General features: G+C 32.1%; 2 protein-coding genes across 3 annotated transcripts; both read left to right on the forward strand.

Moving 5' to 3' along the window:
* The first annotated feature begins 1,502 nt into the window (after window positions 1-1,502).
* On the forward strand, window positions 1,503-6,030 carry LOC142616320 (phenylcoumaran benzylic ether reductase Betv6). 2 transcript variants are annotated; one of them, XR_012840879.1, is made up of 6 exons: window positions 1,503-1,819; window positions 1,947-2,081; window positions 4,574-4,811; window positions 5,115-5,318; window positions 5,464-5,834; window positions 5,956-6,030. XR_012840879.1 is itself a non-coding variant. In XM_075789197.1 (5 exons), the coding sequence occupies exons 1-5, from the start codon at window positions 1,637-1,639 to the stop codon at window positions 5,628-5,630; spliced, it is 927 nt and encodes a 308-aa protein (XP_075645312.1). In that variant the 5' UTR covers window positions 1,503-1,636; the 3' UTR covers window positions 5,631-5,884. The 2 variants fall into 2 exon arrangements, 1 of the variants encoding a protein (XP_075645312.1); XM_075789197.1 differs by lacking the exon at window positions 5,956-6,030 and having other exon boundaries at window positions 5,464-5,884.
* A 2,516-nt stretch (window positions 6,031-8,546) lies between these two features.
* On the forward strand, window positions 8,547-11,242 carry LOC142616326 (phenylcoumaran benzylic ether reductase Betv6-like). The gene is made up of 5 exons (XM_075789205.1): window positions 8,547-8,910; window positions 9,035-9,169; window positions 9,880-10,117; window positions 10,432-10,635; window positions 10,782-11,242. Exons 1-5 carry the CDS (start codon window positions 8,728-8,730, stop codon window positions 10,946-10,948), a joined length of 927 nt encoding a protein of 308 aa, XP_075645320.1. The 5' UTR covers window positions 8,547-8,727; the 3' UTR covers window positions 10,949-11,242.
* The last annotated feature ends 1,726 nt before the right edge of the window (window positions 11,243-12,968 follow it).

The raw sequence follows: 12,968 nt of genomic DNA on the forward strand, positions 1-12,968 counted from the left end.
TATATTTTTTAAAATTTTTTACAATATTCATTGGAAAAAAAAAAATTCTGATACATCCCACCAATGAAAATAAGCAAAACAAAAGGACTGCTTAACCAAGAGTTTGCTGCCAAATGAAGATTTCATCAGTTCACATGGAAACTTGGAAAGCTTGCTTTGACAAAATAAAGTAGTGGACAATTTATCATTTTGGAGAGAGATGTCAAATAAAGTAGTGGACAATTTATCATTTGAGAGAGAGAGAGAGAGAGAGAGAGAGAGAACCACAAATTTTGCATGATTCCCCCACTCTCTGTCATGAATCTGTTCCGTAAGAGTGGATTGATACATACGTCAGACGGTTGGCGAGTAATAGTTTTTCAAAGTTAATTAATACCAGTCTTCTTTCAATAATGGTTAGATTTTAGGTGTTTTTCTTTTATACTATTTATTAAAATTAAAATTAAATATATGATTTTATTGGTCAATATAATGCAATGTCGTGTTTATTAAAAACAATTAAATTTAGCCATATATCTGTACAATGAATTATTATTGCATAGTTTTGGACTATACTCTCTTCTTCTCATAGAGTAGGTCCCATCTATCATGGAAAGGAAAAAATATAGTTTATGACTATACAATAATTTTCTTTGTATTATGTCATATTTCTGTATTATAAAAGTGGATTTACCTGTCAAGAACAATTAAATTCAGCTATTTTTATTCTGCTATGAATCTTTATCATAAAAGTGAATTTATGCGTACCTAAATAAATGAGCACTCATAGATAATTAATAGTAGTATGGGTAGTTTTTTGGTATTGTACTTTAAGTTCTTTAATTAAATTAAAATATATGATTATATTGAACAATAAAATAGTCTATTATTAAGGCTTTTGTTAACAAATACAAAATGTTTTCAAATTTTAATATTATATTAAACTGTTCCTTAACTTGGTTCCTTTTGGCGCTCGTTAATAAAATTCATAAAATTTCAATTTTTAATATAACAAATATTCATTTTTTTAGAAAAGTAAATATTCAATTATTGATTCTCAAAAAATAAATTAATTTATAGTGAGAAGTGTTATGTCCACACCATTATCACAACAAATCTTAAGTGGTAAGTTGTTATTATTAAGATAAAAAAAGTAAACTTATTGGTAGATTTAAATTTAAACTAATAATAATTAACCACCTATAATTTATTGTAAAAATATTGTAAATGTAACACTTCTCTAATTATAATGTACATTTTTTTCACAAAAAATATTTGTTAATATTTTTATATATCTTTTAGTAAAAATTAAAGTTATACCAATATTTAGAAAATTTCATATAAATATACGCTTAAAATTCTACCTCGTGTCAAAAATTAAAAAAAAGCCAGATCAACCCCCCAACTCTTTGTCCGAATCTAATTATTTAAATATAGAGAGAGAAAAAAAAAAGGTCTCCCTTTGTGGTTTTTACTTTTTTAGCAAGCCAATGTGTACCAACCATATGTCCATAGGCCCATTCAACCATAAATAGCTTGATATTTCACAACACTTCTCATCCGCTCCTTCTTCGCCCTCTCTCTCTCTCTCTCTCTCTCTGCTGCTACCTGTTCTTGTAAATTCCTCTCTTTTTTTAGCACAAAAAGAAACACTGAAATGGCTCACAAAAGCAAGGTTTTGATAATCGGAGGCACAGGCTACATCGGAAAATTCATCGTGGAAGCAAGCGCAAAGTCTGGTCATCCCACTTTTGCTCTGGTCAGAGAGAGCACAGTCTCTGATCCCGTCAAGGGAAAACTCGTCGAGAATTTCAAGAACTTGGGTGTCACTTTGGTCCACGTACGTATATTAATTTCTCTCAGTTTCTGTGTGTTTGTGTGAGTTTTTTGCTAGATGGTTTTGGTTTTGTTTGTGGGAAAAAAGTTTGATGATGGTGTTAAAAAAAAAAAAAAAATTGGGAATGCAGGGAGATCTTTACGACCATGAGAGTTTGGTGAAAGCCATTAAGCAAGTGGATGTGGTGATATCAACTGTGGGTCACATGCAAATAGTAGATCAGGTCAAGATCATTGCTGCCATTAAAGAAGCTGGTAACGTTAAGGTTCGTGTTTCTAAATTTTACTCAAAACTTTATTAGTTTGAAACCCTTTTATCTAAAATTTCGTTCCTTCAATTTAATTTTCCTAAATAATTTGTAAAGTTTCATTTTTAATTGGGTCAGCAACTTGGCTTAAAAATAGATTCTAAAGACTAGTAAAGTTGTTCTTAGGATCAAGATAGACAAAACCCTTTTGTGAATTCTATGATGCTACAGTTCTTATAATTCATTAGCCATTTTCATCACCAATTAATCAGATTTTTAATATTTTTATTTTAAAATTGTTGAAAGTGATCTATTCATTCGTATAATAAAAGTTGTGTTAATAATTAATTAATTAATAAAAAAATAAAATATTAATTAATATTTTTTTTTTTAAGATTCAACCAACGTGGTATGCTTAGTCTGATTATACTAAGATATCAACTGATTTTTGGTGTAGGTAAAAATTTTTATTTAACTATTAGAGATTTTATCAATTTAACTAACTAAAACTCATAAATTAATTAATATCTTGATTTGAAAATAAAGAGCAATTATCCTGAGCGAAACTTAAAAAGTAAAAACTACCTTAAAGAAAAAAATAATAATGAAAACAAGTATAAGATAAAAATGTATTTTTTTGTTTGCCCTAATGAAGGTAGTGTAATACGGCAAGTGAATCTAGTGTATTGTGGAAGGCTGGCAAAAAAAAAAAAAAAAAAAAAAGAAGAAAAAAAATCTAGTCGGTATAAGATTCAAAAAGTTAATTATTATTATTTTTTGTAAAAAATACTCTTAAATTAATTAATCAATAACTTAAAAATAAGGTTAAAATAGTAAATTGACAAAAGAAAGTTAGTTATTGCTTTTTTTTATAGTAAAAAAAATATCCTTACCTAAAACTTAAAAATGATGTTAAAATAGTAAATTGAAAAAAATAATAAATTCCGTTGAAATGCCTTCTTACTTTTACCCAATAACTTAAAAAACTCCCTTCTTATTTATCTTTCTCCATATTTTCTGAATAGAATTTCTCATAAAAAAGAAATGTGTTCAATAAATCTTCCCCATTTTTCTTCTCAAAAAAAAAGTACTTTCCACTATTCACTAAAAGAAAATAACTACCCTCCAACATAATAAGGAAAAACTATCTCACGTTAAATATATATATATATCAGACTAAATTATCTCAGGTTTCTTTTAAACTATTATATTATTATTTTTTTTGGATTTATTACATTATCAATTTTTTTTATAACTATTACATCATCCATTGCATTTGGATAAACATGCAAAAGCTTCTAATTGAAAAATGAATCCTATTCTCTTTAAAAAAAATAAAAAATCTATATATTTTTTCAAATTTTGATAATAGAGAAAATTCGGTTTGGCGTGAACAATCCGTCTAATTTATATGGGCCCACGTCGCATGTCATAGGTCATAGGTCACAACTCACAACAACCGCACCAATTTGGTGGAATCTCTGTAACGACAAAAATAATGACTTAATCAGAACACACCAAATTGGGCCTTCATTATTATTATTTTTTAATGGGCCCTTTTCCTATTTGATTTCTGGGATTGTGGATGTTACAAAAAAACCAATAATAAACATATTTTCCGGTGGCATAAATGATAAACTTGTTTATATTTATATAAAATATTATTAAAGTAACACAAATGGTATTTTTTATTATCTATACTACTATTTAAGCGGTTGCACCTGTTTGAACCGGATTTTTTTTTGCTCCAAAATACCCCTACACCCTTAGGTTTAAGTAGAAACATAACCAAATGATAGTTTGGTAAAAATACATGTCTAACTTGTATTAAAATATTGCTTACAAAATAGGAACACTTTTCCACCAACCCACTTCTTCAAAGTAACTATACGTTTATTGTTTTTTTTTTAAATAGAAAAATAAGTTAAACACCACACATTCATCTAAAAACAAATCTATATATATATATATATATATATATATATATATATAAATTAAAGGACAATCTGGATTGTTTTTGTTCTAAAATACCCTTACATTTCTATGTTTAAGTAGACACAAAACTAAAAGGCAATCTGATAAAAATAAAACCTTAACTTCCACTAAAACATTGCCTAAAAAATAGGGTCACTTTCACATTGATTTTCAAATTTATTTATCCAATTATAAATTATATTCTCAAAATAAAAATTATATATATAATAAAAAACATAGATTTTTTTTTTGCTACTACTAATAATTTTTTTTTTCCGCGCATAGGATGAGGCTAGTGTCAGTTTGAGGCTTTGAGTTGTAGTAGAAAAAGGTTATGGTATTACCACCGTGCACCTTTCGTGCAACAAGTATAAATACTTGTGGGGTGCGAAGAGTAAGAGCCTGAGTTATAAAAAAAAAAGTTATGATATCATAAAATTTCTGATTGTATAATAATTGTTTGGGAATTAGTGAACAAATTTCAATGAAAAAGTCTACAATTATTCAGAGAATTTATTGGTCGAGTTGTTTTTCAGAGATTCTACCCATCTGAATTCGGAAATGATGTGGATCGTGTCCATGCTGTGGATCCAGCAAAGACTGCATTTGCTTCCAAGGCCCAAATCCGACGTGCTGTTGAGGCTGAAGGGATTCCCTTCACTTATGTGTCATCCAACTACTTTGCTGGCTATTTTCTTCCTACCTTGGCGCAGCCAGGAGTCACTGCTCCTCCTAGAGACAAAGTTGTTATCCCCGGAGATGGACATCCCAAGGGTAACTAACAATTTCTTTTAGCTCTTGATCAACATTTTGCATTATCAAAATGTGTAAATGTGTATCCATGCTTGCCAAACACAACATTTAAACCTTTTTTGGTGAACAAAATATAAATCATTTGTCATTCCTTTATTGGTGGAATTAAATTTTAAATGATGTGACAACATGTATACAAAATGGACAATCTTAATTTTGGAGCAAATGGAGAAGAGTGTGAACTGAAACTAAATGAACTTAATTGTATAGCTATGGCATGTATATAACTATTTGACCATGTGTTGCTTTGAACTCTCTTTGCAGCAATTTTTAATAAGGAAGATGACATTGGAACCTATACCATTAAATCTGTGGATGACCCAAGAGCATTGAACAAGGTACTCTACATCAGGCCTCCAGGAAACATTTACTCATTCAATGAGCTTGTTGCCCTTTGGGAGAAGAAGATTGGCAAAACTCTCGAGAAAGTCTATGTTCCGGAGGAAAAACTTTTGAAGGACATCCAAGGTCAGTGAGAAAACCTGTCCAAAACTCCAAGGATGCTATGCTATTTTATGTTCTGTCATGTTCTTTAACATTAGTATTTTTAACATTGGCAAGGAGCAAAACATTGGTTAATTAAATATGTTTTTGATCTTTGAACATTTTGCAGAGTCCCCAATTCCAATTAATGTGATATTGTCAATCAACCACTCAGTCTTTGTGAAGGGTGATCACACTAACTTTGAAATTGAGCCATCATTTGGTGTGGAGGCTTCCCAGCTGTATCCAGATGTCAAATACACCTCTGTGGAAGAATACCTCAACCAATTTGTTTGAGAAATAAGCCCCAGCTCTTGTTGTTATTAAGATAAATAAATATAGTTGTTGAGGGTGACTTCAAGCAAAGTGTGTATGTACTCCTTTCAAAAAAAAAAAAAAAAGTGTGTATGTACTCGGTATGTACTCATGGGAAGAAGGAAGTATAGTTCATGACTATACAATAATTTTCCTTGTACTATGTCATAAATCCGTTTTCTAAAAGTGGATTTACATGTCAAGAATAATTGAATTCAGCTACTTCTATTCTGCTATGAATCCATATCATAAAAGTGAATTTATGCGTACTTAAAAAAAATGAGCACTCGGACATAATAAATTGTAGTATGGGTAAATTTTTGGTATTGTACTTTAAGTTCTTTAATCAAATTAAAATATATAATTATATTGAACAATAAAATAGTCTATTATTAAGGATTTTGTTAACAATTACAAAATGTTTTCAAATTTTAATATTATATTAAACTATTCCTTAATTTGGGTCCTTTCGGTGCTCCTTAATAAAATTCATAAAATTTCAATTTTTAATATAACAAATATTCATTTTTTTAGAAGGGTAAATATTGACTTATTGATTCTCAAAAAATAAATTAATTATTAGTGAGAAATGCTATGTTCACATTATTGTCTCAACAAATTTTAAGTGGTAGGTTGTTATTATTAAGGAAAAAAGTACTGTCATTGATAGGTTTAAATTTAAACCAATAACAACTAACCACCTATGATTGGTTGTATAAAAATATTATGAAAATATTGTGAACGTAGCATTTTCCTAAGGTGAAAATGCACTTTTGGTCCCTACATTTTGGGTCAATTCTCATTTTGGTTCCAAAATTAATTTCATTACAAATATCATCCCTAAAAAAAGAAAATCGTTTTTAAAATGGTCCCTACCGTCAACCCACTAACAGAAACTTCCTACGTGGCAGACGGAATGGCTTGCTTGCTGACGTGGTGCTGACATGGCTATTAAAATATTATTAAAAATAATTATTTGGCAATTTTAAAATAACACGTCAGCATTTTAATATTTTAAACAATGTCAAGTCAGAAAATTTATAAAAAAAAGAAATTAAATTTTAAAAAAACCTTAAATAATTAAAACAAAAAAAATTGATCGTAGCAACCCTATTTTTAATAAAACAAATGTAATTATCCTTTTAATTCTTTTTCTTTAACCTTAATTCTTTTTCTTTTACTTTTTCTTTCAATCTCATCTCTAAACTCTCTCTATCTCTAATTCTCTCTTTCTCTCTTCACCCTCGACGAAATCTCTTAGACCCAAATTCTCTCTAATCTAGTGATGAGGTCGCCTTTGTCAAAGTCGTTCAAGACTCAGTGAGGTCGCCGCTGCCGTCACGAAGAAAGAAAACCCAAACTCTCACCGCCGATGTCGTTGAAGTCGTTCAAGAAAGAAAACCCATCATGAAGATCCGCTGATTCGGTATGGCTCCATTGTACGAAACCCCAGTCACCGACGAAACCCCAGTCACCGATTCGATATTAGAGCCTAGATTAGTGGTTGTGAAGCCGAGATGACCCCAAACTCTCAAATCTCATAATCTCATCTCCGCTCAAAACCTTACACCCAATATTGACCAACGGCGAGCAGATCAAGAGGTTGATCTTCGAGGTTTTGATCATGGAGGCCATGGGATCTTGATGCCGTGAAAATAATGGGAAAATTTTGGAGTGTTGCATGTGGGAGCTGTGAACACGGATCGGTAGTTGGGTTCGCTGATGATTTTCGTTTGGGATGTGATCTGGGTTTCGTTTGGGTTGTGATCTGGGTTTCGTTGTGTTTGATCTCTATTTGTGATTTTCGTTTGTTGTTGTGATCTGGGTTTGAGTTAGTGGGTGCTGGGTTTGTGTTCATGTAATCTGGGTTTGATTGGGAAGAACACAAAGAACAAAGAACAAATTGTACTGTTTGAAAATTAATAATGATAAGTTATAATTTCTTTAATTAAATTAGATTTAAGGTTTTTTTTTTAAATTTAATTTCTTTTTTATATAAATTTTCTGACGTGGCATTGTTTAAAATATTAAAATGCTGATGTGTTATTTTAAAATTGCCAAATAATTATTTTTAATAATATTTTAATAGCCACGTCAGCAAGTAAGTCATTCCGTCTGCCACGTAGGAAGTTTCTGTTAGTGGGTTGACGGCAAGGACCATTTTAAAAACGATTTTCTTTTTTTAGGGACGATATTTGTAACGAAATCAATTTTGGGACTAAAATGGGAATTGACCCAAAATGTAGGGATCAAAAGTGTATTTTCACATTTTCCTAATTATAATGGGTCTGTTTGGATAGAACTTATTGCTGAAAACTGAAAATACTGTAGCAAAATAATTTTTAAATATGTAAAAATTACTGTTCATGGCCAATGAACAGTGACAGACGGGCTTGAAAAAAAAAAAAAAATCAGACGTAGACGTAGACGTGAACGTGGACGTGGACGCGCAATCCAACAACCCTCAATGTACATTTTTCACAAAAAATATTTGTTAATATTTTTATATATCTTTTAGTAAAAATTAAAGTCAAACGTATATTTTTTTTAAACCAAGAAAGTTTTTCATAAAAATATCATCAACAATAGTCAGATCAATCTAAAGAGCAAGAAGCAGAGGTTAAGTTTCCAGAAAAAACTTCGTACAAATATTTCCTTAAAGTTTCTATCTTGCGTGTATAAAAAAAAGAAAAGAAAAAAAAGCCAGATCAACTCCAGACTCTTTGTCCGATTCTAATTATTTAAATATAGACAGGGGGAGAAAAAAAGAAAAAAAATCTCACTTTTTGGTTTTGTTTTTACTTTTTAGCAAGCAAATGTGTACCAACCATAGGCCCATTCTTGTAACTTCACACCTATGAATTCATCGATAAGAGAAGTAACATACTAACATGCAGCGGTCCACCTCCTCACGAGAGAGCAGTAACGTGAACAGGAAACATGATAGGGTTTTTCCATTAATAAATAGTTTAATATTTTGCACCACTTTTCATCCACTCACCTTCTTATCTGCTCTCTCTCAGCTACTTCCTGTTCTTGTAAATTCCTCTCTTTTTTGAGCACAAAAGGAAACACTGAAATGGCTCACAAAAGCAAGGTTTTGATAATCGGAGGCACAGGCTACCTCGGAAAATTCATCGTTGAAGCAAGCGCAAAGGCTGGTCATCCCACTTTTGCTCTGGTCAGAGAGAGCACAGTCTCTGATCCCGTTAAGGGAAAACTCGTTGAGAATTTCAAGAACTTGGGTGTCACTTTGCTCCACGTACGTATATTAATTTCTCTCAGTTTGTAATGTTTGTGTGAGTTTTTTGCTAGATGGGTTTGGTTTTGTTTGTGGGAAAAAAGTTTGATGATGGTGTTCAAAAAAAAAAAAAATGGGAATGCAGGGAGATCTTTACGACCATGAGAGTTTGGTGAAAGCAATTAAGCAAGTGGATGTGGTGATATCAACTGTGGGTCAGATGCAAGTAGAAGATCAGGTCAAGATCATTGCTGCCATTAAAGAAGCTGGTAACGTTAAGGTTCGTGTTTCTAAATTTTACTCAAACTTTATTAGTTTGAAACCCTTTTATCTAAAATTTCGTTCCTTCTATTTAATTTTCCTAAATATTTTGTAAAGTTTCATTTTTGATTGGGGTCAGCAACTTGACTTAAAAATAGATTCTAAAGACGAGTAAAGTTGTTCTTAGGATCAAGATAAACAAAACCCTTTTATGAATTCTGATGATGCTACAGTTCTTATAATTCATTAGCCATTTTCATCACCAATTAATCAGATTTTTAATATTTTTATTTTAAAATTGTTGAAAGTGATCTATTCATTCGGAGAATAAAAGTTGTGTTAATAATTAATTAATTAATAAAAAAAAGTAATTAATAAATATTTTTTTCTTTTAGAGTTTCAGCCCGTATGTTTATGATGATAATTTTTTATCATTAGTTTGAGCTGTAATAGAAAAAGATTATTGTATTACTCTTTCGCGTGACAAGTATAAATATTTATAGGGTGTGGTATCAAAATTTGGATCAAATCTTTAGGAAAAAGTTTCATACTCAAATACATTTAAATTAAGTTAGACTTACTAGATAAAATTTTTTCTCTTGTATATAAAAAAAATTATGATATTAGAAAATTTCTGATTGTATAATAATTGTTTGGGAATTAGTGAACAAATTTCAAAGAAAAAGTCTACAATTATTCAGAGATTTTATTGGTTGAGTTGTTTTTCAGAGATTCTACCCATCTGAATTTGGAAACGATGTGGATCGTGGCCATGCTGTGGATCCAGCGAAGACTATGTTTGCTTCCAAGGCCCAAATCCGACGTGCTGTTGAGGCCGAAGGCATTCCCTTCACTTATGTGTCATCCAACTACTTAGCTGGCTATTTTCTTCCTACCTTGGCGCAGCCAGGAGTCACTGCTCCTCCTAGAGACAAAGTTATTATCCCCGGAGATGGAAATCCCAAGGGTAACTAACAATTTCTTTAAGCTCTTGATCAACCTTTTGCATTATCAAAATGTGTAAATGTGTATCCATGCTTGCCAAACACAACATTTAAACCTTTTTGGTGAACAAAATATCACGTCATTCTAAATCATTTGTCATTTCTCTATTTGGTGGAATTAAATTTTAAATGATGTAACAACATGTATAAAAAATGGACTATCTTAATTTTGAAGCAAATGGAGAAGAGTGTGAACTGAAACTAAATGAACTTAATTGTATAGCTGTGACATGTATATAACTATTTGACCATGTGTTGCTTTGAACTCTCTTTGCAGCAATTTTTAATAAGGAAGATGACATTGGAACCTATACCATTAAATCTGTGGATGACCCAAGAGCATTGAACAAGGTACTCTACGTCAGGCCTCCAGGAAACATTTACTCATTCAATGAGCTTGTTGCCCTTTGGGAGAAGAAGATTGGCAAAACTCTTGAGAAAGTTTATGTTCCGGAGGAAAAGCTTTTGAAGGACATCCAAGGTCAGTGAGAAAACCTGTCCAAAATTCCAAGGATGCTATGCTATTTTTATGTTCTGTCATGTTCTTTAACATTAGTATTTTTAACATTGGCAAGGAGTAAAACATTGGTTAATTAAATATGTTTTTGATCTTGGTACATTTTGCAGAGGCCCCAATCCCAATTAATGTGATATTGTCAATCAACCACTCAGGCTTTGTGAAGGGTGATCACACTAACTTTGAAATTGAGCCATCATTTGGTGTGGAGGCTTCCCAGCTGTATCCAGATGTCAAGTACACCTCTGTGGAAGAATACCTCGACCAATTTGTCTGAGAAAATAGGGGGAGTTTGAGAGAGTAGTTTGAGTTATGTTGTTTGAGTGTTTTTGATATTTGTGTGGGTGAAAAAATGTGTGAAAAAGTGTGTAATGTTATTTAAAATGTGTTGAAATGTGTTAAAACTATGCTGTCAAATGAGCCCTAAGACCCAGCTCTTGTTATTATTAAGATAAATAATTATAGTTGCTGAGGGTGACGTCAAGCAGAGAGTGTATGTACTTATGAGTATACTGTTCTCTTTAACCATATCGTGAAGAACCATAATCTATTTTGAGTGATGCATTTTCTATTCTGAATGTCTGTCATATTTCTTGTGCCCTATTTTCTCTTACATATCTTCTCACTATTGTTGAATACTAATAATGATATCATCAGAGCATGAATAGAGAAAAATGACGAGGTTGGTTTAATTCAGTGGTTAAAACCTATTGTAAGAACGGTATTGTTGTGTGAGTTAAATTATCACCTCTTAGATTTTTAATAGATCCAATTCCTCATTTCCCATTATAAGAGCAACCATATCATTGGTTGCATAATCTTGCAAAATAAAAAAAGTAAGGCATTTTACACATTTTGATTAAAAAAAACACCCGCATCAGTGGATGTAAAATTGTGTTGGATGTTTGATATTTTATTATTTTTTCCTCTCTCCACCTCACTCTCTCTTTTTCTCTTTGGTCTGACTCTCACCTCATGCTCTTTTCCTCCATTGATCTCTGATGCTGATCGCTGATGGTTTTGATTATTTGATCAGTGCTTTCATTGTTGCCGATTGCCGATGGTTTTGATTAGTGGGTTTGATGATTTTGATGAGTGGGTTTTGATGATTTTAATATGTGGGTATTGATCGGGTTGATGGTGGCTGGGATTTTGATGGGTGGGTTGATGATGGAGGCTGGCTTGATGATGATGGTTGTGTGGGTTGATGATGGAGGGCTGGATATTGATCGTTGATGGTGGCTGGGTTTTGATGATTTTGATTCGTAGGTATTAATCGGGTTGATGGTGGTTGGGATTTTGATGGGTGGGTTGATGATGAAGGCTGACTTGATGATGGTGGTTGTGTGGATTGATGATGGAGGCTAGGTATTGATCGTTGATGGTGGCTGGGTATTGATCGGGTTGATGGGGGTTGGGTTTAGAATATTTTAGGCGTAAATGCATTTTTGGTTCCTACAATTTGCACTTTTTCTATTTTGGTCAATACATTTAATTTTTACCACTTTTAGTTCCTAAACCAATTAACGTGTGACATTTAAGTCCTTACCATCAGCCAACTAACAGGAAAAGTTGAGGTGGCAGATGAAGCACCCTATTTGCTGACGTAGCGCTGATGTGGCGATTAAGATATTATTAAAAAAAATTATTTGGCATTTTTATATGCCACGTCATTATTTTATTTTTTATAAAAAACCATGTTAGACAATTTAAACCAAAAAAGAAAATAAATTAAAAAAACAAAACTTAAATCCAGAAAAACAAAACTTAAACCAATCTCCAGCAAACCCCAAATCCAAATCTAGCAACCAAATCTACTCCATCAAATCCAGAAAAACAAGAAATAAATCCAAGAAACCAAACCAAACCATAAATAAATCGAAGAAATAAACCCATAAACCCAGTAACCAATTCAATCTCTAGCAAACCCATAAATCCAGAATTTTTCTTCAGAAACAAACACACAAAAAAACCCAGGGGAGTCATACTCACCAAACCCCCATTCCCAACTCCTCCTCTCACTTGAACCAAACTACTCCCTCCCTCATCACCATGAACCGAACCGGCTTCGTGCTTCTGAGCCCACCCGAACCGTTGCTTCACCGAAATCCTAATGCCATGCTTGTCCAGAGTACGAAGAGGCAACGAATGGTCAGAGCTTTTGCCCTTGTTCACCTTCATCGGAATCCTCTTAACCTTACTCTCTTGCTTAGGGTTTTGAACCGGTTCTTGGATTACGTTGAGTGAAGGCCTGGATGAGTCGATGTTGGTCTGAATTGGCGCCGAATCCTTAGGGT

Source organism: Castanea sativa, chromosome 1 (assembly GCF_040712315.1).
Source record: "Castanea sativa cultivar Marrone di Chiusa Pesio chromosome 1, ASM4071231v1".
Taxonomy (NCBI): domain Eukaryota; kingdom Viridiplantae; phylum Streptophyta; class Magnoliopsida; order Fagales; family Fagaceae; genus Castanea; species Castanea sativa.

Excerpts from the sequence above, each read along its gene's own strand:
- LOC142616326 (XM_075789205.1), top strand. The coding sequence starts at position 8,728 with ATGGCTCACAAAAGCAAGGTTTTGATAATCGGAGGCACAGGCTACCTC. Across the intron at positions 8,911-9,034 it reads TGGGTGTCACTTTGCTCCAC|GGAGATCTTTACGACCATGA; the intron begins GTACGTATATTA and ends ATGGGAATGCAG. Across the intron at positions 10,636-10,781 it reads GCTTTTGAAGGACATCCAAG|AGGCCCCAATCCCAATTAAT; the intron begins GTCAGTGAGAAA and ends TACATTTTGCAG.
- LOC142616320 (XM_075789197.1), top strand. The coding sequence starts at position 1,637 with ATGGCTCACAAAAGCAAGGTTTTGATAATCGGAGGCACAGGCTACATC. Across the intron at positions 4,812-5,114 it reads CGGAGATGGACATCCCAAGG|CAATTTTTAATAAGGAAGAT; the intron begins GTAACTAACAAT and ends CTCTCTTTGCAG. Across the intron at positions 5,319-5,463 it reads ACTTTTGAAGGACATCCAAG|AGTCCCCAATTCCAATTAAT; the intron begins GTCAGTGAGAAA and ends AACATTTTGCAG.